General features: G+C 47.4%; 5 protein-coding genes across 8 annotated transcripts; 3 read left to right on the top strand and 2 right to left on the bottom strand.

Moving 5' to 3' along the window:
- Positions 1 to 219: 219 nt before the first annotated feature.
- On the top strand, positions 220 to 3,658 carry LOC120820877 (uncharacterized). The gene is made up of 2 exons (XM_078104346.1): positions 220 to 461; positions 741 to 3,658. The coding sequence occupies exons 1-2, from the start codon at positions 345 to 347 to the stop codon at positions 2,448 to 2,450; spliced, it is 1,827 nt and encodes a 608-aa protein (XP_077960472.1). The 5' UTR covers positions 220 to 344; the 3' UTR covers positions 2,451 to 3,658.
- A 566-nt stretch (positions 3,659 to 4,224) lies between these two features.
- apmap (adipocyte plasma membrane associated protein) lies at positions 4,225 to 15,427 on the top strand. Of its 2 annotated transcripts, none has more exons than XM_040179090.2 (9): positions 4,225 to 4,492; positions 5,611 to 5,727; positions 6,033 to 6,148; positions 6,481 to 6,573; positions 7,515 to 7,631; positions 10,134 to 10,308; positions 11,205 to 11,339; positions 13,104 to 13,296; positions 14,001 to 15,427. In XM_040179090.2, the coding sequence occupies exons 1-9, from the start codon at positions 4,401 to 4,403 to the stop codon at positions 14,208 to 14,210; spliced, it is 1,248 nt and encodes a 415-aa protein (XP_040035024.1). In that variant the 5' UTR covers positions 4,225 to 4,400; the 3' UTR covers positions 14,211 to 15,427. The 2 variants fall into 2 exon arrangements, with proteins under 2 accessions (XP_040035024.1, XP_077960473.1); XM_078104347.1 differs by having other exon boundaries at positions 4,227 to 4,492; positions 13,911 to 15,427.
- cst7 (cystatin f) lies at positions 14,807 to 16,977 on the bottom strand. 2 transcript variants are annotated; one of them, XM_040179097.2, is made up of 4 exons: positions 16,802 to 16,977; positions 16,260 to 16,438; positions 16,045 to 16,167; positions 14,807 to 15,825 (listed from the first exon to the last, which is right to left on the bottom strand). In XM_040179097.2, the coding sequence occupies exons 1-4, from the start codon at positions 16,848 to 16,850 to the stop codon at positions 15,745 to 15,747; spliced, it is 432 nt and encodes a 143-aa protein (XP_040035031.2). In that variant the 5' UTR covers positions 16,851 to 16,977; the 3' UTR covers positions 14,807 to 15,744. The 2 variants fall into 2 exon arrangements, with proteins under 2 accessions (XP_040035031.2, XP_077960476.1); XM_078104350.1 differs by having other exon boundaries at positions 16,260 to 16,547; positions 16,802 to 16,884.
- A 713-nt stretch (positions 16,978 to 17,690) lies between these two features.
- Positions 17,691 to 20,734, bottom strand: LOC120820878 (very long chain fatty acid elongase 6). Of its 2 annotated transcripts, none has more exons than XM_040179096.2 (4): positions 20,472 to 20,734; positions 19,184 to 19,315; positions 18,845 to 18,996; positions 17,691 to 18,762 (listed from the first exon to the last, which is right to left on the bottom strand). In XM_040179096.2, the coding sequence occupies exons 1-4, from the start codon at positions 20,567 to 20,569 to the stop codon at positions 18,344 to 18,346; spliced, it is 801 nt and encodes a 266-aa protein (XP_040035030.2). In that variant the 5' UTR covers positions 20,570 to 20,734; the 3' UTR covers positions 17,691 to 18,343. The 2 variants fall into 2 exon arrangements, with proteins under 2 accessions (XP_040035030.2, XP_077960469.1); XM_078104343.1 differs by lacking the exon at positions 20,472 to 20,734 and adding an exon at positions 20,267 to 20,295.
- A 2,434-nt stretch (positions 20,735 to 23,168) lies between these two features.
- LOC144409456 (uncharacterized) lies at positions 23,169 to 25,847 on the top strand. The gene has a single exon (XM_078104344.1). It carries the CDS (start codon positions 25,113 to 25,115, stop codon positions 25,674 to 25,676), a length of 564 nt encoding a protein of 187 aa, XP_077960470.1. The 5' UTR covers positions 23,169 to 25,112; the 3' UTR covers positions 25,677 to 25,847.
- The last annotated feature ends 3 nt before the right edge of the window (positions 25,848 to 25,850 follow it).

Raw genomic sequence — 25,850 nt, 5'->3', positions numbered from 1 at the left:
ATATAGAGTTATAGTTTCCAGCTGAAATTATTTTTGAAACATTGTGAATCATCAATGTGAAGAAATAAAGATGTATAGTAATATTATTTTTATTGATATCATTTCTCACAGTGTTCCGTTATTTTTGCAAAGTCTTGCAAGTTATTTTAACATATATAATGTTGTAGATATTACACGACTTTGTTATAGTACTTCGCCCTCCGGCCGGCAGGGGGCTTCACTGCTGCTGTCTTAAAGAAAGCCGTAAGTGGAGGCGCGGCAATGGCCGCCCGGTGGACGAGGATCGGACTACGTGCTGAACAGGTGGATGAGTGACGGGTGGATGAGTGACGGGTGGATGAGTGATGGATCAGGTGTGGGTCTCTGTGCAGCAGCTTGTGAAGCGCTTCATGGTGACGTCAGTGACGGAAGTCTGTCAGCGACTTAAAGACAGAGAAGAAGAAGAAGACTCCAGGACGGAGGTCAGTCTGATTCATGTGCAAGTACTCTACTGTAATTTAGTACACGTCTGAGGTACTTGTACTAGAGGATATCATACTTCTCCTCCATATTCTACTTCATACTGTACTACATCTCAGAGGTATGCATAGTACCTGGTATTGCAGTACATCTCAGATGTACACATAGTACATCATACTGTACATCACAGAGGTATGCATAGTACCTGATATTGCAGTACATCTCAGATGTACACATAGTAATTCACACTCTACTACATCTCTGAGCCGTTGGTGTTGCAGGAGGAGCTGCTGGCTGTGATGAGGAGGTGCTGTGAGGCTCTGCTGCAGGATCTGAGGAGGCTGCTGGAGGAGAACCAGGAGCAGAAACTAGCATCGTGTGATAAGAGGAGACTCCATGACTCCACCTCCACTGCAGCTAAAGGAGACGCCCAGTTGGAGATGATCCACCAATCAGATGCTCAGACAGGTGAAACCAGCAGCAGCTTCTCCAGACGGACCAACTTGAGCCCCCACCTGCGGGTCCACAGCCGAGAGCGGCCCTTCACCTGCTCCACCTGCGGGAAGTGCTTCTCCGATCGCAGCAGCGTCCGAGTGCACCAGCTGACGGTGCACGGCGATTGTCGTCCCTTCAGGTGCTCCCACTGCGGGAAGCCATTCGGCACCCGCAGCCACCTCAGGGCGCACCTGGCACCTGGCCGGCCGCTCGCCTGCACTGCCTGTGGTGAGACGCTGGCGGCGTGGTGCTGCCAGCGTCCGCACAGGCTCACCTGCCGGGTGACGGCCGGCGGGTTCAGGTGTGCTGATTGCGGGAAGGACTTCTCAAAGCGCAGCAACCTGTCCGCCCACCGGCGGGTCCACCTGACGGAGAAACCCTTCAGATGTCCAACCTGCAAGAAAGGGTTCACCACGCGCCGCAGCGTCCACGTCCACCAGCTGACGGTCCACAAGGGACTAAGGCCGTTCACCTGCGGCGTCTGCAGGAAGACCTTCGGCCAGCGGGGAGGCCTCGCCGCGCACATGAGGACGCACACGGGGGAGCGGCCACACACCTGCGAGCAGTGTGGAAACAGTTTCTCCAGCAGCAGCGGCCTGTCGGTGCACCGCCGCGTCCACACGGGGGAGAAGGCCTTCGACTGCAACACTTGTGGGAAGAGCTTCAGCGTAGCGGGCAATCTGCGGCGCCACCGCCTCGTCCACTCGGGCCGCCGCCACTTCAGCTGCGACGTGTGCGGCCGTGGCTTCACGCAGGCGGCGCACCTGAAGACGCACCGGGCCGCGCACAGCGGCGAGTGGGCGTTCATCTGCGAGGCCTGCGGTAAGGGCTTCGGGCAGCGCAGCGCGCTGCTGGCGCACGAGCGCGGCCACGCCGGCATCAAACCGCACGGCTGCGGCGAGTGCGGGAAGAGCTTCTCCTCGGCCGCGTCGCTGAGACGCCACCAGCTGGCGCACGGCGGGCGGAAGGTTCACACTTGCGACCAGTGCGGGAAGAGCTTCACCAGCGCCCAGATCCTGAAGACCCACCGGCGGCTGCACGCCGGCGGCGCTGCGTTCTCCTGCGACGTGTGTGGCCGCAGCTACAGTTCGCTGGGCTACCTGCGGACGCACCGCCGCAGCCACTCGGAGGGGAAGCCCTTCGGCTGCGCCCGGTGCGCGAAGACCTTCTCGGCACGGGCCAGCGCCAAGCTGCACGAGCGCACGCACAGCGGAGAGAAGCCGTACGTCTGCGAGGTCTGTGGGCGGAGCTTCAGCGCGTCGCAGAACCTGGTCAGACACGCACGCGTCCACAGCGGAGAGAAACCCTACGAGTGCGGCGTCTGCGGGAAGAGATTCAGTCAGAACAACAACCTGAAGTCTCACCTGCTGGTTCACTCGGGACTTAAACCCTTCAGCTGCTGCTCCTGCAGCCGGCGCTTCGCCTCCTCCAGGAGCCTCAAAGAGCACAAGTGTGCCTCTGCCGAGGGGGGGGGGACCTCTGAGGACCTTACATGATGTGGTCTATTAGAGGTGGGGTAGTCTGACCTCATCTGGACTGAGGAGGACATCGAGATGCTTTAGTCTCTGGAAACCTGTCAGTCGCTGTGTAGTCCCGCCCAAAAGCATCCCCTCTTTATGGTCTGTTTGACTCTAAATGGACCATAATCTACTAAATGAACATCATGCTGCATTGAAGACAACTTGAAACTAGAGACTGAGACCGTAAACTCATGTTTACAATGTTTACTGAGGGAATAAATCAAGAGAGAAGTAGAGTCATTTCCTCATAGACGTCTATGGGAGCAGAGGAGTCGCCCCCTGCTGGTCACTACAGAGAAGTAGAGTCATTTCCTCATAGACGTCTATGGGAGCAGAGGAGTCGCCCCCTGCTGGTCACTACAGAGAAGTAGAGTCATTTCCTCATAGACGTCTATGGGAGCAGAGGAGTCGCCCCCTGCTGGTCACTACAGAGAAGTAGAGTCATTTCCTCATAGACGTCTATGGGAGCAGAGGAGTCGCCCCCTGCTGGTCACTACAGAGAAGTAGAGTCATTTCCTCATAGACGTCTATGGGAGCAGAGGAGTCGCCCCCTGCTGGTCACTACAGAGAAGTAGAGTCATTTCCTCATAGACGTCTATGGGAGCAGAGGAGTCGCCCCCTGCTGGTCACTACAGAGAAGTAGAGTCATTTCCTCATAGACGTCTATGGGAGCAGAGGAGTCGCCCCCTGCTGGTCACTACAGAGAAGTAGAGTCATTTCCTCATAGACGTCTATGGGAGCAGAGGAGTCGCCCCCTGCTGGTCACTACAGAGAAGTAGAGTCATTTCCTCATAGACGTCTATGGGAGCAGAGGAGTCGCCCCCTGCTGGTCACTACAGAGAAGTAGAGTCATTTCCTCATAGACGTCTATGGGAGCAGAGGAGTCGCCCCCTGCTGGTCACTACAGAGAAGTAGAGTCATTTCCTCATAGACGTCTATGGGAGCAGAGGAGTCGCCCCCTGCTGGTCACTACAGAGAAGTAGAGTCATTTCCTCATAGACGTCTATGGGAGCAGAGGAGTCGCCCCCTGCTGGTCACTACAGAGAAGTAGAGTCATTTCCTCATAGACGTCTATGGGAGCAGAGGAGTCGTCTGCTCTGATTCAGGCTGATGTTCTTTCATAAATGAATACCACACATGTCGGATGGGGGGCTGAAGGTTCAAAATAAAATGAAATGAATTCACTTGATTGTCATCTTTCAACGTTTGTATGTGTGCTCTATTTAAATATTTATGGTACTTTTTTAAACTTCATTTTTTAGAAAACTATTGGTTGCAGGTATCTTTAACGTGTTTTTTGGTGTTTCACATTTTAAGCTGTGACATTAAATGTCTCCCCCTTTTAAAAGTTCAGCAAAAACTTCAGTTCTTTAACATCAGTTTGTAGTTGTTCAGGAATCAGGAAAGGTGTGTTTCCATAATACGTCAGACATACAAGGAATTTGACTCGGCGCTTGGTGGTAACAGCAGGTCGTACGACAATGGACGACAAGACAACAGTGCAGGAGGAATAAAATAGAATATAAGGCTATGGGTTCGTTTAAAGATAAAGGAATAAAAGCTAAAAGTTACAAATATTTTATAAAGAAAGTGCACCAGCGAACAGAAAGTGACGAGTGAAAGTTTTGCCTTTTTACACTGTCTTAATTTTTTTTATTTAAATTGGATTAATTAGGAATTTATTCATTTTTTTCATCAAAACTTTCAACAGAGAAAAAACGAAGACGTGTTTTCTTTTATTTTGAAGTCCCAAACCGGAAGCTCTCACCCGTCCGCGTCAACAGCTTCGGTATGACAGTCGTTCGGTCCTCTGCGTGTTTAGTCCGTGTGTACCCGGGTTAAACCTCACTACATTGAGCCACCCCGGGCCAACAGCTGACCCGAGCCGAACCGAACCGGGTCAACCGTCCGAGTACTTAGTGCAGCATGAACGAGACGGAGGGGCTGCGGCTCCGAAGGGTGCAGCGACCGCAGGTCATCACCGACGAGCTGCCCGAGCACCGGAACAAGGGATCTGGGTAAGAAAAGGAACCGGGACCACTCCGTGATCCGCATCCCGGGGTGGACTCTAAAACCGAAACACCGGGGCGAAAGTCGCCGTGACGTCACCTTCGTGAGCCGCCGAGGCATCGATCGGTGATCGTTATTATGTTATTAGATATTTACGTCATCGAGCTTCATGCTGGAGAAATGATACTGATGTACCTTTACTATCACTATACTAAATAAGAGGTACTTTACTACAATACCTCTACTCGTCGACGTTTAAGAAGGAAGTATTGTTGTTTTTACTGCTTTACATTTATCGGACAGCTTTAGATACAGATGTGGATTGTTTATCAACTCATAGTGTGTGTTAATGTTTCTCATATGAACCCATTCAAATGAGCTCCAGCTCCAGTCAGGAAAGAACATCTGGTTCTGACCAGCAGGGGGCGACTCCTCTGCTCCCATAGACGTCTATGAGGAAATGACTCTACTTCTCTGTAGTGACCAGCAGGGGGCGACTCCTCTGCTCCCATAGACGTCTATGAGGAAATGACTCTACTTCTCTGTAGTGACCAGCAGGGGGCGACTCCTCTGCTCCCATAGACGTCTATGAGGAAATGACTCTACTTCTCTGTAGTGACCAGCAGGGGGCGACTCCTCTGCTCCCATAGACGTCTATGAGGAAATGACTCTACTTCTCTGTAGTGACCAGCAGGGGGCGACTCCTCTGCTCCCATAGACGTCTATGAGGAAATGACTCTACTTCTCTGTAGTGACCAGCAGGGGGCGACTCCTCTGCTCCCATAGACGTCTATGAGGAAATGACTCTACTTCTCTGTAGTGACCAGCAGGGGGCGACTCCTCTGCTCCCATAGACGTCTATGGGAAAATGACTCTCTCTTGATTTATTCCCTCAGTAAACATTGTAAACATGAGTTTATGGTCTCAGTCTCTAGTTTCACGTCTTCTTCAATACACCGTGATTTTCATTTAGTACGTAGATAAAAGAAGATTGTGAATCCTAGTGATTAGCATAGCATTGGCTAGCCTTGTGTGTGCTAGGGATTAGTATTGATGACTAGTTCAGCATTGATTGGTTTGTTAATTGAGTTTGTTTAAGGATTTAACCTGATGGTTCCTCTCTCAGCACCTACAGCGGGAAGGTTTTCCAGGTGACTCTGCTCTCTCTGGGCGGATTCCTGCTTCTTCCTCTCCTGGTTATCATCCTCATCATAGAGTCACCCATCCACCCAGAGGTCTTCAGGTGAGTTACTGCACAGCAGGACTGGTCCCATGCCAGAGCTTCTGGAAACACCTGGAGGCTCTGAAGGTTTGAGAGGACCTAAGACGTTTAAATGGAGCAAGTGAGAGCGTTTCACAATAAAGCTGATGTTCTGAGGATGTGAGAACAGGCAGCCACAAGCTGCAGTCTCTATGCGGTTCACCTGGGGACAAAGTGTAGTACTTCCAGAATAAATTGACTTTGTTACGGTAGTATTAGTCCTGTTTTTATAGTACCAATACCCCGACCCTCGGCATGTCTCCTGCTGGTGTGTTTGTGTACTGCAGCCTGAAGGAGCCTCCGCTGATGAAGGGCTGCTGGGAACCAAACCTGAAGCTCCGAGAGGCTGAGAGGCTGTTTGAGGACCAGATCACCGGACCGGAGTCCATCGTCAACATAGGAGGTCTGCAGCAGCCTGCTTTTGTCTGGTCTGGCTTGGTTTGGTTTTTAATAGCTCATAGCTCATTGTATATTTAACTCTAGTTTAGTTGAACTCTAGTTCAGGTGGATTGTGACTGGAGAAGAAACAGTGACCTCTGACTCTGCTGCCGTCCGACATGTGGGGAAGCAAACTGGGGAGTTCCACATGCTGACGGTCAGAGGTCACTCAGCTTTTCTCCCCTTTGAGGCCCCACACTCGTCCAGGCTAAACGTTTCATTTAGTGTAAAACTGGATGATGATAAAGACGTGAAGAAGACTAGAAGCTGATAGATGTTCTTCTCCTCTGTCTGCAGATGTTTTTTATGCCGGAACAGCTGATGGGAAGATTGTGAAGCTGATTGGTCGAAGGATTCACACGGTGACGAGACTCGGAAAGCTTCCCTGTGGTGAGAGAAACATTTGATCCGTTTACGGTTCATTTTAAATACAGCTGCAGGAATGGGAGCATTTCAATTGCCTCCACATGGCTCTCAACATGGCGACGGCGAGCTAGCGGCTTGCAGCTTGCGGTGCTAACAGTGCTAAAGGTGGCGGTAGAGAGGGTGCGCCGGTAACCGCAGGGTTGGCGGTTACAACACCGGCAAGTGTAACTGAGCAAGAGACCCGACCCCCAGCTGTCCCCTGGCAGCCCACTGCTGCTACTGTGTGTGTTTAACCCAGGGAACAAACCCCTGTACGTACGATACAATATGCAATAAAAAGGGATTCTTCTTTAATTTAACGTTTATGAACCAAAAAGTACTGCAAGTATCATTTCACTTGGAAGTTTACTAAAGTTTAGTTTCATCTGTAGTTTAGTTTAGTTTTTTATTTGTAGTTTGGTTTCATGTGTAGTTGAATCCCTTTTTGTTGACCTGAGTTTAGTTCATTCAGTTGGTAAAACGATCACAGCGACGTGTTGAGACCTGCGCTGACTTCTTCTTCCTGTAGAGCTTCCTGATTTCAACACGAACACACAAACGAGTTCAAGCATCAAACACGGGACGTCAGCGATACACAAACACAACTACTGCTATTTGAAATAAAATAACGCTTAAAGAGGATCACAAACATCAAGAGATTGTTTGTTGTAAAGCAATGAGTGAGTTCAAGGAAGAAGATTTTATTTTAGAGAGAACTTAGGAACTTGTGGCAGGTCTTCAAACCGTAAACTCCCAGATGACACATCTCTCTGTGACTCATGCGGTTCCAGCCAACACTCTGAACCACTCTGCTCCACAGAAGGTCCTCCTTCTCGTTGATCATCTCAATCTTAAGTAGCATGAATGTTTGAAGGTTCTGTGCGGAGAGGAAGGAGGTGCAGGTCAGCTTTGACTGTTTCCTGCAGGCTCCAGAGAGGAGGAGTCCAGCTGTGGGAGGCCTTTGGGGATCCGAGTCGGACCCAATGGGACTCTGTTTGTGGCCGACGCCTACCTGGGGCTGTTCCAGGTGAACCCCACCACAGGTAGGAGAGCTGCTGCCTTTGCAGGACATTCTCCTTCTACTTCTCCTTCTTGCTGTTCTTCAGCTTCTTCTTCTCCTTATCTTTTCGGTTCTGATTTGACTGCTGCAGATCTTTGGGTCTATAACTGTGTTTCCTTCCTTTGCTGATGTTCATTATCCGGTGAGTCTTTAGTACTGTTTCACTGCTTTGTGTGTGGAGAAATCCGGTCTTAGTCAAGGTGTTTTTCGGGAGGAATGGCGTCCTCAAAGACGACCCCCCCTTCCGTCCCTCCGGCAGGAAGTCCCTCACCCGGTGACAGCAGGACGGGGGAGGAGGTGTCTCTGGCTGTCGGTGAGCAGGCCGGACACAATAAGCTGGGATTTTCTTCCATGATGGAAGCGCGAGTTAAAAACAGTGGCTTTGGGGTATAAGGATCCCAAATTGTGGCGTCCAGTCTCCGAGGTGGCAGCTGTTCGTGTTCCTGGACTCCTTGACAGACCCCGTGTCCTTCCAAGTAAAGTACGGAGACAGGGCCTACCTGGTGGACGCTAGCTCCCAAAACGCAGGGGACATGGATGCTAGCTCCACCATGTAGTCTGAGACACGAGCGGTTCTCCTGTCCGCATAGTAAGCAGCCGTCGATGCCCGGCAGTGAAGCATCGGTGGTCCAAACTACAGGTAGCGGACCTGTGGTTGAACCGACGGATGATGCACCTGTGGTCGAAACAACGGCTAGCGGACCTTTTGTTGATCCGTTGGATGACAAACCTGTGGTCCAAACTACGACTGGCGCCAAGTGGAGGAACAACAGGTTGATGCTAAAGAGAACAGCAGCGCTCTTACTGAACGACCACAGAAGAAGAAGAAGGCGTGGAAGCAGCAGCCAGTTTGTCCTACAGTCAGCTGTCATGTGGAGACAGGGTCCCTATGTGGAGAGGACATGGAAACTCTAAGAGGATGTCTTCTGGTCTCCTGTCAGTGAGCGGTTCTTCCCTGCTGGAAGCCTCCGCACTGACTACAAGAAGCCATAATAATAAAGTCCAAAACACTCAAGGGCAACCTGGGCAAAGTGGTACATTGAAACCAACCATATTATGTACATTTTCCCCTTGAGAGACACGTCTCTCACTGCCAGGGTCCGTCCGTTTATATCGTCCTCCTATTGTATCTGCGTGTGCAGATGACGTTTGTGTCTTTGTCAGCAGTCAGAAGGTGCACTTCGCCAGCCCGGTGAGCGACTCAGAGAGACTGGCCACCTGATGACGGGCCAGAGAGACCGCAGCAGCATCACCTCAGTCAGGCGGATCTATAGAGTCTCTGCCGGCCTGTCCAGAACCCACACAGAGTTTGTGGGAAACTGAACTTTGTGCAACCAGTGGTGTGACGGCTGTGAGCACTGCTTCCCCTCTTTGTCCGTCAGCCAGTCTTTGGGGGAGGGGCAGGAGGGAAGTCAGCTGCTCACCTTCACAACCCCGCACCTGGAGAAGTTCCAGGACAAGGGAAAAAAAGCTGTCCACCACACCTGCGTTTGTTTGTGCTTGCGCTCTTTGGCAGGGATGAAGGACTTGAGGCTGGCGGGTTATTTGGGTCGGAAAGGCGGCTGGCGGTTGTTGTATGAACGGCGCATTGAGCAGCGGGTGCACAGGGCAGAAGCCACTAGTAGGTACAGAGTGCACCTTGATCCCGAGCCGGGGAGGCTGTTTTATTCATCTGTTTGTTCAGTGGACTTGTTTGGTTTGTCTTTTAGTTGGGGGGGTTTATGCGCCGTGGGGGAGGAGGGAGAGCTGATCCTTCATGTTTGATGTGTTGTTTCTGTGGTTGGATGAGCTGTTTTATTTGGTTATTTATTTTGGCTTGATGATAGTGATCTGTCCTGGATCAATAAGAAAAAATGAAATCCCCTTCTGCTTCTCCTCTGTGCTTTGACTATGTCCCTTGTGACACGTCTCAGTCTGTCTGTGGATCCCTGTTAGCTGGTTGATTCTTCTTCTCACATTTAGGCACATTTAAATCCACTCAGCATCACAGGTATCAGGAATCAGTTATATTTCAGGCAAGAAGAAGAAGAAGAAGCGTGATTGGGAAGAATCAGTTTCTCTCAGACCGCTGATGTTTGGTAGAACATTTGTTTTTTAATTTTTTAAGTAAAACATTTGTGCTTAGTTTTAGTTTTGATAAATAATAATAATCTCTGGAAAGGAAGAAGCAGAAAACTCACCGGGTTTATTGATGAATTTAAATAGTGTCAAAATGTCAAAACTCGATAACTCCTAATGAAAAGTGTTTTCCTCTCGTCTGAGGTGTAAAAGTTGTTGTATTAATAAAATGAAGTGGAATAAATACAACTAATGACAGACATGAAGCATCATGCGACTCATCGTTCACCGAAGAGAAACCGATGTAATGAGACCATCACATCAACACCTGAAGGTCTCTTCTCCATGAACACCCCATAATAACCACATTACAACCATTTGTATGTAACCATGGATACTGGGACTCTGCTGTGTTCCTTTGTGTCAGGTGAGGCAACCCAGTTGGTGTCAGGGGGTCAGGTGGTCGCCGGCAGGAAGCTGTCGTTCATCAACGACGTGGCGGTCACTCAAGACGGGAAGAAGATTTACTTCACCGACTCCAGCAGCAGATGGCAGCGCAGAGACTACATGCACCTCATCATGGAGGCCACGGCCGACGGACGGTAGAAGAGATTATTCAGATTAAGATTGTTTAGATTAAGAGATCAGAGATTATTCAGATTAAGTGATTATTCAGAAGAAGGGATTAGAGATTATTCAGATTACGTGATTATTCAGAAGAAGGGATTAGAGATTATTCATATTACGTGATTATTCAGAAGAAGAGATCAGAGATTATTCAGATTAAGTTATTATTCAGAAGAAGGGATTAGAGATTATTCAGATTACGTGATTATTCAGAAGAAGGGATTAGAGATTATTCAGATTACGTGATTATTCAGAAGAAGAGATCAGAGATTATTCATATTAAGTGATTATTCAGAAGAAGAGATCAGAGGTTATTCATATTAAGTGATTATTCAGAAGAAGGGATTAGAGATTATTCAGATTACGTGATTATTCAGAAGAAGAGATCAGAGATTATTCATATTAAGTGATTATTCAGAAGAAGAGATCAGAGGTTATTCAGATTACGTGATTATTCAGAAGAAGGGATTAGAGATTATTCAGATTACGTGATTATTCAGAAGAAGGGATTAGAGATTATTCATATTACGTGATTATTCAGAAGAAGAGATCAGAGATTATTCAGATTACGTGATTATTCAGAAGAAGGGATTAGAGATTATTCAGATTACGTGATTATTCAGAAGAAGGGATTAGAGATTATTCAGATTACGTGATTATTCAGAAGAAGAGATCAGAGGTTATTCAGACGGGGAGATAAAAGATTATTGACCTGATAGTCAAAATAATGGTCAGTGGATGAATTACCTCCAGTGTTGTATTTAACTTGTCTCTAGATTCTGGGTCTTTTTACGTTCTAAACCTCCTCGGTAAAGAAGGTCTGACTTCCTGTCGTTGTTTAGCAATAAGAGCCCCTCGTGTCTCCCGTCAGGGTGCTGGAGTACGACACAGAGAGCAGAGAACTGACGGTGCTGATGGAGAATCTTCGCTTCCCAAACGGCATCCAGCTGCTCCCTGATGAGGAATCTGTGCTAGTGGCGGAGACCACCATGGCCCGGATACGCAGGTTAGCCCACCTGACCCCTTTTATTATGGACTACTTACCCAACGGCAAAGGTCTAGGCTTCAGTAAAAAGCAAAGCGGTTGATCCCAGTCCACTTATAGAGACATGGTCCTATACAGTTGTGGTGAAAAGTTTACCTACACGTGTAAAGAACATAATGTCACAGTTATTTCTACAAGTCTGATTTTTCTCTGAGTGAACAGATACTTTGTCACAAAAAACATTCATGAAGTTTGGTTCTTTTATGATTTTTTTTTATTATGGCTTAACAGAAAAAGTGATCAGAAATATACATACAGCCGTGCTAGTACTTGGTCACATGTCCCGTGGCCATTTCCACTTCAATTAGGCGCTTTTGGTAGACGTCCACAAGCTTCTCGTTGAATCTTTGACCACTCCGCTTGACACAATTGGTGCAGTTCAGTTAAATTTGATGGCTTTCTGACATGTTTCTTCAGCATTGTCCACATGTTCTCCATGGGATTTAAGTCAGGACTTAAGCCATTCTAAAACCCTAATTCTAGCCTGATTTAGCCGTTCTATTACCACTTTTGATGTGTGTTTGGGGTCATTGTCCTGTTGGAACACCCAACGGCGCCCAAGACCCAACCGTCAGGTTAATGATTTTAGGTTATCTTGAAGAATTTGAAGGTAATCCTCCTTCTTCATCATCACATTCACACTCTGTAAAGCACCAGTTCCATTGGCAGCATAACAGCCCCACAGCACAATACTACCCCACCGTGTTTGACGGTAGACGTGGTGTTCTTGGGGTTAAAGGCCTCACCTTTTCTCCTCCAGACACATTGCTGGGCATTGTGGCAAACAGCTGGATTTTGGTTTCGTCTGACCACAGAACTTTCCTCCAGAAGGTCTCATCTTTGTCCACGTGATCAGTAGCAAACTTCAGTCGAGCCTTAAGGTGCCGCTTTTGGAGCAAGAGCTTCCTTCCTGCACGGCAGCCTCTCCGTCCATGGAGATGCCAAACACTGACCAAAAACTGTTCCAGCAGTTTCTGATTCTTGGCAGATCTTTTTGGTGGTTCTGGGTTGACTCTTCACCCTCCTGACCAATGTTCTCTCAGCAGCAGGTGATAGCTTGCGTTTTCTTCCTGATGGTGACAAAAGAGCGCCGTGCACTTTATGCTTACAAACTATTGTTTGCTCTGTTGCTCTTGGGACCTGCAGCTGCTTTGAAATGGCTCCAAGTGACTTTCCTGACTTGTTCAAGTCAATGATTCGCTTTTTCAGATCCACGCTGAGCTCCTTTGACTTTCCCATTGTAGCGTTTGTGGGTGTTTGTATCCAATGAGCTCTATTTAAAAGGCCTCAGAGTCACCAGCAGTAGTCACTCATAAGCACTCACAAGAAGTTAAGAGGCCATGAAGCTCATTTCATTGACACAACTTTCACCAAAATTGCTAATTCATGTTGCTGTACGTATATATTTTTGACCCAGCAGATTGTCACTTTTTCTGTTAACCCATAATAAAGTCATAAAAGAACCAAACTTCATGAATGTTTTTTGTGACAAAGTATCTGTTCCAATCACTCTATCAGAGACAAATCAGACTTGTAGAAATAACTGGAAACTCAAGAGAGCCGTGACATTATGTGTGTGGCCTTGATCTTGATCCCTGTCCACTTATAGAGACATGGTTCTATATGTGCTTCAGTCAGGCGCCTCTGGCTTTTTATAAAAAGGCTGAAACCAAGAGTGGAGATGTGGAGAAGATCAGCTCTTGAGTCTTTGTGTTTCCACGTCAGAGTTCATGTTGCTGGTCTGAACAAAGGCGGCATGGACACCTTTATTGACAATCTACCCGGTTTCCCCGACAACATTCGTCCGAGCTCAACCGGAGGTTACTGGGTGGCCATGTCGTCGGTCCGGCCGAACCCCGGCTTCTCCATGCTGGACTTCCTGTCCCAGAGGCCCTGGATCAAGAAATTCATTTTCAAGGTACAGAGAGAAATTCTATTACAGACTCCCAGGTGTTCTAGTACAGACTATAAGGACTGGTAGGTGTTCTAGTACAGACTATAAGGACTGGTAGGTGTTCTAGTACAGACTATAAGGACTGGTAGGTGTTCTAGTACAGACTATAAGGACTGGTAGGTGTTCTAGTACAGACTATAAGGACTGGTAGGTGTTCTAGGACAGACTATAAGGACTGGTAGGTGTTCTAGTACAGACTATAAGGACTGGTAGGTGTTCTAGTACAGACTATAAGGACTGGTAGGTGTTCTAGTACAGACTATAAGGACTGGTAGGTGTTCTAGTACAGACTATAAGGACTGGTAGGTGTTCTAGTACAGACTATAAGGACTGGTAGGTGTTCTAGTACAGACTATAAGGACTGGTAGGTGTTCTAGTACAGACTATAAGGACTGGTAGGTGTTCTTGATGATTCTCATAACAGGAAACAACTCTGTGAAAGTATTGTTTGGCCTGCTGACCAAGAGGATTTTATCCCCTGAAAGAGATCTGTCTGCAGACTCTTACCTGAAAACGCACTGGAGGTCTTCCTAGAATGTCGTAGAATGCATTTTTACCAGGATTTTCATTTCATACAGGAAAATATTGAACCAAACAGAAGATCATAGAAGGTTCCTCGCTCCTTCTTCATGCCGTCCCAACCCATCCCTTTCTTCCCTCCTCTCCAGCTCTTCAGCCAGGAGGTGCTGATGAAGTTCGTCCCTCGGTACAGCCTGGTGGCAGAGCTCCATGACGGCGGCATCTGCACTCGGAGCTTCCACGACCCCAACGGCCTGGTAGCGGCCTACGTCAGCGAGGTCCACGAGCACAAAGGGAGCCTGTACCTGGGCTCCTTCCGCTCGCCCTACATCGCCAAACTGGACCTGAGTAAAGTCTAGAGGAAACCGACACGCTGTTGGAACTTGGCAACTCTGTGGGACGTCTGAAGCCGTTTGTCTTCAGCAGTGATGTCATGATGCTCGGGGGGGAGGTGATAAGGTCACAGGTGGTTTGTCAGACTTTGACGACGGTCCGTTATTGATCTAATCGGCATATTTTGAGGGGTTTAACGCGTGATTCCTTTCCAACCTTCATGAATCCGTAGGTTGCCAACAGCAGCGCCTCGTTGTCGCAGTTAAGAATCTGCATTTGTGTTCATGTTTGCTGTTCTGTTTTGGGGACGTCGTGAGTTGTTCTCCAGCTGGGAATCAAATTTGACAAAATTGTATGTGCAAAGTTGTTTTCATATTGTACTGAAGCTCAGGATCTGAGACCCAGCACGAAGATATTTTCAACCAGGTAAAAATAAAAACACCTTTCTAGCTAGCTGAAGCTAATAAAGATAATTAATAGTGGGTTAGCTTGCTCACTGCAGCGCTAGCAAGCTGCCGCTGAATCAATATAGCCTTATAAATGTCATTATCATATTACATGACTAAATGGGTTAAGCAAAACCAACCAACTTTACAGTACGGAATAAAATTGGCAGCAATGCTTCATGCATAGAAAACACCATTTAATCATACGTGAATACTTTTACATGTTTCAATTGACTTCATAATTAATACACAGAAACAGCAGGTCGTCTCTCGCGGGACTCGTCTGGGTTAGCATTGTTAGCGCTATCACTGCTATGAGCGGCCATTTCTCACTTGAATATATGAAAGCTTTGGAAATGAGAAGACAAGTGTAACGTAAGTTATTTGTAATGAGAAGGAAGCCGTCAAATTTGCTTGACGTCGATGTTGGTTTGGTTTTTAGACTCTTTTGTGTGATTCAGATAAAACGGATCAGGAGCCGTAATCACGTCTTGGATATGGATTCAAAACGTGGTTATGTCATGAATGGTCCCGTTTAGCATGAAGTAAAGTAGACACTAGTAATATTTAGCATGATGGCATCTGTACTTCCGCTCACTTCCTGGTAGCTGTGGTTAGAAGTCTAAGCGCCAAGCGGCTTCTCCTCAGAGCGGCTGTGGTAGAACCTGGGTCGGTTCCTTTTCAGCTTCCTTTAAAGAAACTGAATCAAATCTGTGTTTTTGATGAAAACCATTCATTTAAATACATCAATTACTTGTGTGAAAAATCTGATTAAAAAGCTTTTATTGCATCAGAAACGCGTCTGTGGTGGTTTTCATTTTCACCTCAAAAACTTTAAACTAATGTCATTTTAAAGTAAAAGGAATTACTGCTGTGATTATTTTAGACTTTACATGCTGATTTACTGCCCTTTAAAGTTAAACTAAAAATAAATGTAAAGTTTATGCTGTTTTCCTTCTGAGCAGCAGGTGGCGTCATCGACACCCATCGCTCCTTCACCGCTCTGAGGTCAGCGAGTCCATACTTTGTTCGGTGTGAAAAAGGGGGGAACGGGTGGAGGGCAGCACCATGAAGGCCATGACGGGTGAGGCTGATGATGAAGGTGGAGGTGGCTTCAGGCTCTGCAGTGGAACACCTGGGTCCTGGTCGCGTTCTGCCAGGAGATCACCCAGACCTCTGTGTGGCACTGGATCGTCTGCAAGAACAGGAAGTTCCACACAAGAGCCTCTAATTGTTGTTTTGGTGAAGTGTCACCATGAGTCCAACCGGCGTAAAGAAACGAGATTAGTAATATAAATATGAACTATTCTGGATAGAACGGATGGTGGGTCTTCTCAGGTCTAAAACAGGTGTGCGGCCCAGGAAGTCGGCGGTGCTCTTCAGAGCTGCACCTGCACACCTCCTGGAGACTCACCTGCTGCAGCCGACCTGCAGGCTGAAGGTCACAGCTGGACAGATTGCTGTTGTTGTCGTCTCGTTTACGGCAGACGGTTCTGGAGATCTCCAGATCTACGAAGTACCGAATCCCCTTGATGATCTATAGTCCAGCACAGTACAAGTACATCAGCGTGTACTGCAGTAAATGTTACTGCAACAAAATACAATCGTTCTAAAGTACTAATTGCCTACCTGCCGCTGTGCTCCGAGGACGGCTGAGGGTTTGAAGAGGAACGCGTCGTTTGATTGGTTGTTGAAGAACTGGGCGGCGGCGAGAACGGCGCGCCGGAGGCCGCGGTCCTCCCTGCTGATGTTGACCGGGGAGCCGGGCATGGAGCGGCCCCGATGGCTGCCCGCCGCCAGCATGGGCTCTGTGAGGGAAGCACAGGTACCTCAGTGAACCCAGCGACACGAAGGAGATCTGCTTTCCTGTCGGGATCCTCGAGGTTCTCTGGTCTCAGATTTCATTCTCTACGTCTGCTGAAGTTCACTTCCATTAAACCACCTTTCACTTTACTCCTTGATATTTGTGAACTGTTAAACATTGACTCCTTAATGAAGCGGGTGCTGCTTCCTGCTTGTTGGTCCTTCCTGTTGCGTTAAGTGAGCCTGACTTTAGGATCAAAACGTGACTTTAAATCCCTTCACTCCACTTTAGACCGAATCTGCTCTCAACTAATCATCACAACACAACAGTTTGTCGTACAAAGCAAAGCAAACAGGAAGTCTTTTACCCAGCGCAGCGAACAGGGAGATGAGCAGCAGCGTCCTCAGTCCCATCATGCACTCTGAATGCGTCTGCGTGGACTTCCTGTGAGGCGGCGACCACAGATCAGCAAACTGTCACGTTAGTTTCTTCACTCTTCTTAAAGCAGCAGGGCCATTTTGTGTGATGTCACTTCCTTTTAGTTGCTGAGGTCAAACCTCACAGGAAGCCTCTGAACTTAAATCAATTTAAATGTGTTTCACACGGTTTTCTGAATGATTAGTAAGTTTATGCATATAGATTAGATTTAACACTCGTGCTGCAGCTTTCTGAATCAGCTGGAGAGGCGTACGCAGTGACCCAGTCTGGAGGGAACAAGCACGTAAATACTCTGCATCACTTTGAGACACGCGGGTCCTGAGTTTTGATGTACTACATATATGAAGAAAGATTCTGGTGCAGCCGGATACCAGAACAGTTCCATCCAGAGAAACTTTATCAGCGGACTCAGTCGATGAAGAGAACTTCAGGTCGGAGTTCAGCGTCAGGAAGTCGCTGGTCATCCAGGTTTTGAGGTCCGAGTCGGCCTGTAGTCCAGAACACCACCACGCAAAGCAGAGCATGAAGTGAGGAGTTACATGTACTTAAGTACCAATAAAAATCATTGATCATACAAAAGAATCGGCTTTTCATAATGATCAATTAAACCAATGCAGCTCAGCTGATGGATGATCGGGTTTGTCCACCCAGCTCGTCCTACAAAGTGGAATCCAAGGAGAAGGTTTGTTCAGCAGCGTTCTGTGATAAAGACGCTTTCATCAGAGACGACTTCCGACCGGACAAACAGGAGCCGCATCCAGATGTGTAGAATTTAACTTCAATATTTACAAGTTTCTGCTTGAAAGAAAAATGACTCATTTATAAAAGTGCTTCTTTATTATGTAAAGTCAAAACAATAAATACAAACATCTGGACCCTGAAGAAGAGAAATATAAAAACTAGTGTTCATGCATAAAGTCATCATCAGCTTTCACGATCACACAGAAACAATACAAATAAAATAACAAATGAAAGATTAAACCTGTTTGTGATGAAGACGTCTCTTAGCTTTTAGTAAAATACAAAACATTAAAGTACAAAGTTTTCACCATGTGACATAAATAAAGTTATTTAGTGGAACAAAGTGTTTTGAGACGTCAATAAATATTGATCATAAACAGATTTGCTTCTTTCAGCCACCAAGAAGTCAAAGAAAAAAAAAAAAAAAAACTTCCGTTGAATCGATGGTCATTTATTTAATCGTTTAAGCTTCATTCGTCTGTAAACTAATCGGTTTAGTAGAAGACACTTGACACCAGATGATGAATCCATTTAAAACAACAAAGTGCTTGATCAGAACCCAAAAGAAGAAATCTGATAACCGAGCCTCGTCGAGTTAAAATGTATATTTTTCTGCTGCAGCTCAAACCAGTTGGACAGCCGAGTGGGCGGGAATTCATTTAAACGAGAATCATCCCGATTCAGTTCAGAGAAGCAGATTCCATCCCCACAATGCACTGCAGGCCGGCCCCTACTCGGCCTTGGTGGTCTTTGGGCGCAGGTACGTCTGGTAGAAGAAGTTTGAGAAGAGCAGCAGGTAGCTGAGGTACATGAGCGCCGCCCAGGCGCAGTTGTCGAGGTGCGACGGGCAGTCGCCGTGTCGCATCCATCGGTACACCAGCCCGCTCACCGCCAGCCCCATGACCATCTGCCCGATCTGAGCGCCAGTGATCAGCGCCGCCAGCGGCCGCGGCACGCGCAGGCCGGCGGCACGCGCCGCGTAGTAGCTGTACATGAGCGCGTGCACGCCGTAGTTCATGGTCATGAACCAGCCGCCGCCGGCCACCATGTCCTTGTAAGAGTACCAGGAGTAGAGCAGCACGGTGATGTGGTGGTACCAGTGCAGGAATAGCAGCTTCTGCTTCCTCAGCACCACGAACACCGTGTCGCCTGGGGAGACGGGGTCAAACCAGACAACTCAGGAGGCCTTCTCCAGGTCACATTATCACATGACCTTACACTCTGAACTCACCGAGCTCCGGCGCCTTGCTCAGGACGAAGGCGTAGGCCCAGAACTTGCTGACGGGGCCGTTGTAGAAGCTCTGGTCGCAGATGGACTGTCTGAAGCCGCTGCCGCTCAGGACGTGGACCATGTAGGAGCCAGTCCGCATCGCTCCGATGATACTGGGGGAGGAGAGGCAGGGAGGTTTTAGTCGCAGACCGCACACTTTGACGCGACGCGTGAACGTTGACCTTGTGCACGCATACACGGACGTATTTGCCTCAGTTTCAGGGCGGAATTCCAGTGTTCCAGGTGGAGGGGGGCGGCCCCCCCTGGTGTAATGGTACCGGAAACACTGCGGTGAGTTACCTGAAGAGGGCGAGGCTGAGCGACCAGAGGACGAGCGGCCGCCGCAGGTTCATCTTGGGTCGATGCTTCATGTAGTGCCGGCCTCCGAACACCAGGGCGGCGTAGATGGCGCTGAACAGGAAGGACTTACTCCTGCAGGAGAGACCAACGTTTAGAGGCTTTAACTCAACAATAAAATAGAACCTGAAGGTCAGTCCGTTTTAGACTTCAAAGCCAACGAAGTTCTCTAGCAGAAACATTCGCGTTTTGTGTTGAGGCCAAGTCACACCTAGGTTGCCTAGCAACCACAAACCAAAGAATGGTGAATTCACCCGAGGCTCCACCCACTGAGTCACCAGATGTTCACACTCCACACAGATTTATTTTCACGAATCAGTCGCTCTAATGAAACACTTCTATAGTACAAGTATTTTATGGTTGACCAGGTAAACATAAAAATGTATTATAATAAATAATTTGTGTCTCATATGGTCTCATTTATTTAGTTCTGTTTATTGTCAGGTGAAATCTATTGAGTGTCTGGTACATACTTTAACACTTCATCACCTGGGAGTGACGGTGCGGACTAACTGGAATAACCGGGTTTACCGCCGATGCATCAGTGTGACGTAACTCTGCGTCACCCGCAGTACGCCTGTATCATCCAATGAGCGGACTTATCAGAGCTCTCCAATGCCCCCCACCCCACATATTAACGCGCTTATCCCACCCTCATCGCGATAATCAACGTAGCTCCATCCGGTCACGTGAACCGATCACGGCACGAACACAGAATGACCCGCGCGCTCTGATCGCGCCAGTGGAGCATTGCGTTAAAGTATCGATCGAACCGGTTACGGTGAATGTTTGTTAAACGGAGAGTTTCGGTGTCCTGGGTGTGTGCAGAAACACACACCGGGCCGAACCCCCACGAACCCGCCTTCACGCACGTTTAATGAGTTTTTTATGAAGTGACGGTTATTTTTATGGATTCGGAAAAGTGACCAAATGGCAGGTTCGACATCTCCGCTTCTGTGTGGTGATTTTCATCCTCCAAGAAGCTACTGAATCAAAGAGTGAAACATGAACACTGTGTTCGCTCACCAGTTCGCCTGCATTTAATCAGGATCAGATTGTTCGCTCACCAGTTCGCCTGCATTTAATCAGGATCAGATTGTTCGCTCACCAGTTCGCCTGCATTTAATCAGGATCAGATTGTTCGCTCACCAGTTCGCCTGCATTTAATCAGGATCAGATTGTTCGCTCACCAGTTCGCCTGCATTTAATCAGGATCAGATTGTTCGCTCACCAGTTCGCCTGCATCCACTCGATGGCGCCTCTCTCGTCGAAGCGTCGCTCGAAGCCGAACTCGCTGAGCCGCAGCTCCGTCCCGTTCCCCTCCAGCATGGTGATTGTGGCGTTACGTTTGATACCTGTATGAGCCCGGAGCCTCCGGTCCGCGTCTCCTTCTCTGTCTGTCTGTCCTCGTCCTCCCTCACCGGGCTAATTATAAAGCCGGTTCGCTGGGGGCGGGGCTTAGATGATACACCTGCGTTTTTTTCTCCACCTGAACTTAAATGTTTTTATTCAGTTTCTACTGAACTGTTGTGCTTCTTACTAATTACTTACTGACTGACTATTACCAAAGTGTCGGTTCAGCAAAACGAAAATATTGAAAGAATGACTGTTCTACTTTGAGATATTTTGCCTTAGAGTATTATTACTCGTGAAAAGGTTCTACTGAAAAACAACATTAATATCATCATGAATATTAACTCTTCCATTGTTCTGCGCCTGGTGTTCATTTATAAACCCAAAGCACTCACATGAAGAGGGACTCAACTGAAGGTCAATACCTCACACTGAGAGTGGATGTTTCTGACAGACTCTTATTCATCTTCAGCTCGGGCTCCATGTGTGTAAGCAGTAGTATTCTGATATGTTATTGTAGTAGTACCACTGTGTAGAAATACATTATTAAGTATTTAGATATACACACATATATATATATGTGTGTGTGTCAGTCCGTCCCTCAACTCGGTTCCTACTGATCCTATAAATTATATATGTATATATATATATATAATGTATACACAAATTAAAATACAAATCAACAAAGAGACATTGAGCAGAATAAGTTCACGCTGTTACCATTATTAGGATTTATTTCATTATTTGACAGTCGGTCCCCTCTGACGTCTTCTGACGTGACCGTTACGTCACCACAGCGATGCGGAAGTCGAAGTCACCGTGGAGAACGTAAACTGATGTCAACCACCCGCCGAAAAACAACACCGAGAAGAGGTGCTCGAGAGAGAGAGGAGAGGAGGAGAAGGAGAGGAGGAGGAGGAGGAGAACACGGAGGAGGAAGAGAAGAAGTAACGTTAGTTACGGAGCGGAGCTCCGCCGGCATGTAACGTAACTCCGCTAGCCGTTACTCCCGGTCACTTGACCCGTAACAGGCCGTCGGTTCGCCCGGTAGTGAAGCCGTCGCCGATGAATGGACCCCCCGGGTGACGGTAGGAAGCGGCCAGCTAACGTATCGTCGCGTTCGGGGTAAGTGCGGAACTCCTTTGGTGAAACGCACCGCTGTAAACCGTCGGGGATGTTAGCTAGTTTGTATAAACGCTCCTCTGTACTTTAACATCTGTATCGATTGATTGGCGTCTCCTCCTCCCTTCGGCGTGCGTCCTTTAGCAACATGTGCACCGCGAGCAAAGCGTCTCCTAACGGGGGGCTTCGCACGAGAACCACCGGGAGAGGACGGCTCTTCCGTGTGCCCTCGAGCAAGCTTTACGCTTGTGTTCCAGCGTTCAAACTGCTAAGACAAACTGGTGAAGAGGTCCGAAGTGACCGTGTGTATCAGTCAGGGTGAAGGAGAGGGACGCGTCGGATCGATACTGATTATTGGAAACAAGAAGCTCCTACAGACAGAAAGCTTTTGATTAAAGAGCTCCGGTTTGTTCCTTTGTTCTTTGATCACATCTTTTATCTTATGAGAATGAAGAAGCTGCAATAACCACATTATGTTCAGTATTGATGATATATTGATGATATCAGTCTTTAATATTGACAGTGTTTACCAAACAATATCACGGTAAGTTGACGCCCTCAAATAGATATTTTTACTGTTTTATTTAATTGCAACAAGTCAGGTGCTCAGTTATACATTTTATTAATCTAGAGGAAGAAGAGAAACCGATTTCGGACATCGAGACGGGCCAATGAATAGATTGATCAAGGGAATTTTAATAGGTTAATTCAAAATTCAATTAATTGTTGTTTGCAAAGCAAATGAGGGAAATATTTTAAATTGTGGAATCAGAAACCATAACATATTATCTGAAATCCAAATGCCAAATTCTCAGTTTGTAATAATATATATACATATATAATATATAACAATATAATTTTTGTCTCACTGAAGACACAATTGTTTTATTTAGAAAAAACAACAACAATAATACTTCAATTTTTGTAAAGATTCATATAAAACCAGCAGTGTGTCAGTCCGTCCCTCAACTCGGTCTGACTTCCTGTCTCAACTCCAAGCTCATTGGTTCCTACTGATCCTTAAAATCACATATTATCAGTAATTCACTGTTCATAATAATCACTCTTTGGTGCTCTCGTCAGTATTATGATGAGTATGAGTAATATGATGTAGCTTAAAATAATTTTCTCTCGTTTTCATATTCTTTTTTTCATTCATTCCTATTTTTCATATGGTTTGATAATATTTTTTTTAAAAGAAATTCCACATATTTTACTTAATAAATATATAATTATAAGTGAGTAAATGTACAAATTGTAGTTATATATATGAAAAAAATGTGTCCGGCTGTGACACGCACATGATTCTTTTATATTTAACTTTATCAAAATAAAACACACAAACACAGGAGTTCATATATTATAAACTCTCCTCCTCTCCTCTTTAGACTTCCTGTCGTTGGCCCACGTGACTCCGCCTCCTGTAACTGAGGTGGTGCAACACACAGACATACACACACACACACACACACACACACACACACTGAGCATAGTGAGTGACTAATGGACAGAGCCACATCCTTGAGCAGGGACCAGTCCATCACATGTCATTTATCTGACGCTTTTATCCAAAGCGACTTACATCAAGTACATCTCAACCATAAGGAAACAAACTCAGAAAAAAACAACAACAAGAAAGTGCAATTTCATCCAGGGAGCTGATGTACAACTGTAGATAAGAACCATTATAAGTCCAATGTAAGTGCTGCAGTTAGTTAGTGTGTTAGTGGAGGTAGAGTGTGAAGAGGTTTGTCTTTAGTCTGAAGATGTGAAGGCTCTCTGTGGTCCTGATGTCTTCAGAGACCTCCTTCCACCATTTAGGAGCAGGACAGCAAAGAGTGGAGATCTAGTCGAGTGTTTTGCTCTCAGTGAGGAGGAACAAGCAGTTTATCACATGCAGAGCGGAGAGTGCGGGTCGGGATGTCGGGTTGGACCAGGTCCTGGATGGAAGCTGGACCCCATCCATTCACAGCATGGTACGTGAGCACCAGTGTTTAGAACTGGATGAGCCACCGGTACCAGTGAAGAGAGCGGAGGAGTGGAGGAGTGTGGGAGAACTTAGGAAGGTTAAAGACCACTGGAGCTGCTGCATTCTGGATGAGCTGCAGAGGTGGAATGGAGGTAGCAGGAGACCTGCAGGAGAGAGTTACAGTAGTCCAGGAGGGAGATGACAAGAGCCTGAATCAGTACCTCCTTCTGAGTGAGAAGAGGACGTGTTCTCCTGATGTTGTAGAGCGTGTATCTACAGGATGGTGTTGTCAGTGATGTTGGAGTCAGGGAGAGTCGGCTGTCGATGTCACGCCGAGGTTCCTGCAGTCAAAGTGGACGTTAACACAGAGTCTCAAAGTTAACAGTCAGGTCCTGTGAAGGAGAATCTTTTCCCAGAAAGAGAAGTAGTTCAGTCTTATCGGGGTTGATTTTCAGATGGTGGGCGGATCCACTGAGAGACGTCAGTCAGACAGGCAGAGATCCGAGGGAGGGAAGGAGAGAACTAGTTGGGTGTCATTGACATAGCTGTGGTAGGAGAAGCCATGCGAGCGAATGACAACTCTCTCTGGAGAGTTGGTGTAGAGCGAGAAGAGGAGGGGACCCAGGACGGAACCCTGAGGAACTCCGCTAGTAAGTTTCCGACACAGATCCTCTCCAGGTTACCCGTTAGGAGCGGCCATCAAGGTAGGACGAGAGAAGGGAGAGAGCAGACCCTGAGACACCAAGTTCCTGAAGGGAGGAGACAAGGATGTGGTGGTTTACTGTGTCAAATGCAGCAGAGAGGTCCAGAAGGATGAGGACCAAGGAGAATGGAATCTTTGGAAACTTTCATCATCAACTGTAAACCCCTTTACTCCCCCCGTGAGTTTGCTTCATTCATCCTGGTCTGCGTTTGACCGCGTCATGGTCCATCTGATTCCTGCATACAGGCAGAAACTAAAGCTCTGCAAAACTGTGGTGAGGCAATTCAAGAACTGGACCAGTGAGGCGCTGGAGGATCTTTGGGCGTGCTTTGACTGCACAGACTGGGATGTTTTCAGGACGGCTACTAACAATCTGGATGAGTTCACAAAGGCTATAACTTCTTACATCGGCTTCTGTGAGGACAGCTGTGTACCATCATGCACCAGGGTGAGTTACAACAACGACAAACCCTGGTTTACAGCGGAACTCAGAAAACTCAGCCTCCCAGACCATCAGCACCGATTCCCCCCAAGGCTACGTTCTTTCCCCTCTGCTCTTCTCCCTGTACACCAACAGCTGCACCTCCAGTCAAGTTTGCGGATGACACCACCCTCATTGAACTGATCTCTGGTGGGGATGAGTCGGCCTACAGGTGGAGTCTGACCATCTGGTGTCGTGGTGCAGCCAGAACAACCTGGAGCTCAACGCTCTAAAGACAGTGGAGATGGTTGTGGATTTCAGGAAGAACAGAGCCCCACCCTCCCCCATCACCCTGTGTGACTCCCCCGTCACTATTGTGGATTCCTTCCGTTTGCTGGGCTCCATCATTACCCAGTACCTCAAGTGGGAGCTGAACATCAGCTCCATCACCAAGAAGGCTCAGCAGAGGCTGTTCTTCCTGAGGCAGCTGAAGAAACTCAACCTGCCAAAGACGATGATGGTCCACTTCTACACGGCCATCATGGAGTCCGTCCTCTGCTCCTCCATCACCGTCTGGTACGCTGCAGCCACAGCCAAGGACAAGGGCAGGCTGCAGCGTGTCCTCCGCTCTGCAGAGAGGCTGATCGCCTGCAATCTGCCGTCCCTGCAGGACTTGTTCGCTTCTAGGACCCTGAAGCGAGCTAAAAAGATGGTAGCCGACCCCTCTCACCCCGGACAAAACCTGTTTGTGCCCCTTCCATCTGGCAGGAGGCTGAGGTCCATCAGGACAAAGACCTCCCGCCACACCAGTTTCAGTTTCTTACCGTCGGCAGTCGGGCTCCACAGAGCCCGGTCCCCCACTGACTGACTTTGACATCCCACCGGTTACTTTCTTTGACACCGCACACGTCACTTGTCACTTGTCACTTTCTGTTTGCTGGGGAACTTTATTTTTAATTTTTAAATATTTTTAACTTTTTAAACTTTTATTCCTTTATTTTCAAACTAACCCATAGCATTATATATGTATATATATAATATA

Source organism: Gasterosteus aculeatus, chromosome 6, assembly GCF_964276395.1.
Source record: "Gasterosteus aculeatus chromosome 6, fGasAcu3.hap1.1, whole genome shotgun sequence".
NCBI classification, from domain to species: domain Eukaryota; kingdom Metazoa; phylum Chordata; class Actinopteri; order Perciformes; family Gasterosteidae; genus Gasterosteus; species Gasterosteus aculeatus.
This window is presented reverse-complemented; position numbering and strand designations above follow the sequence as displayed.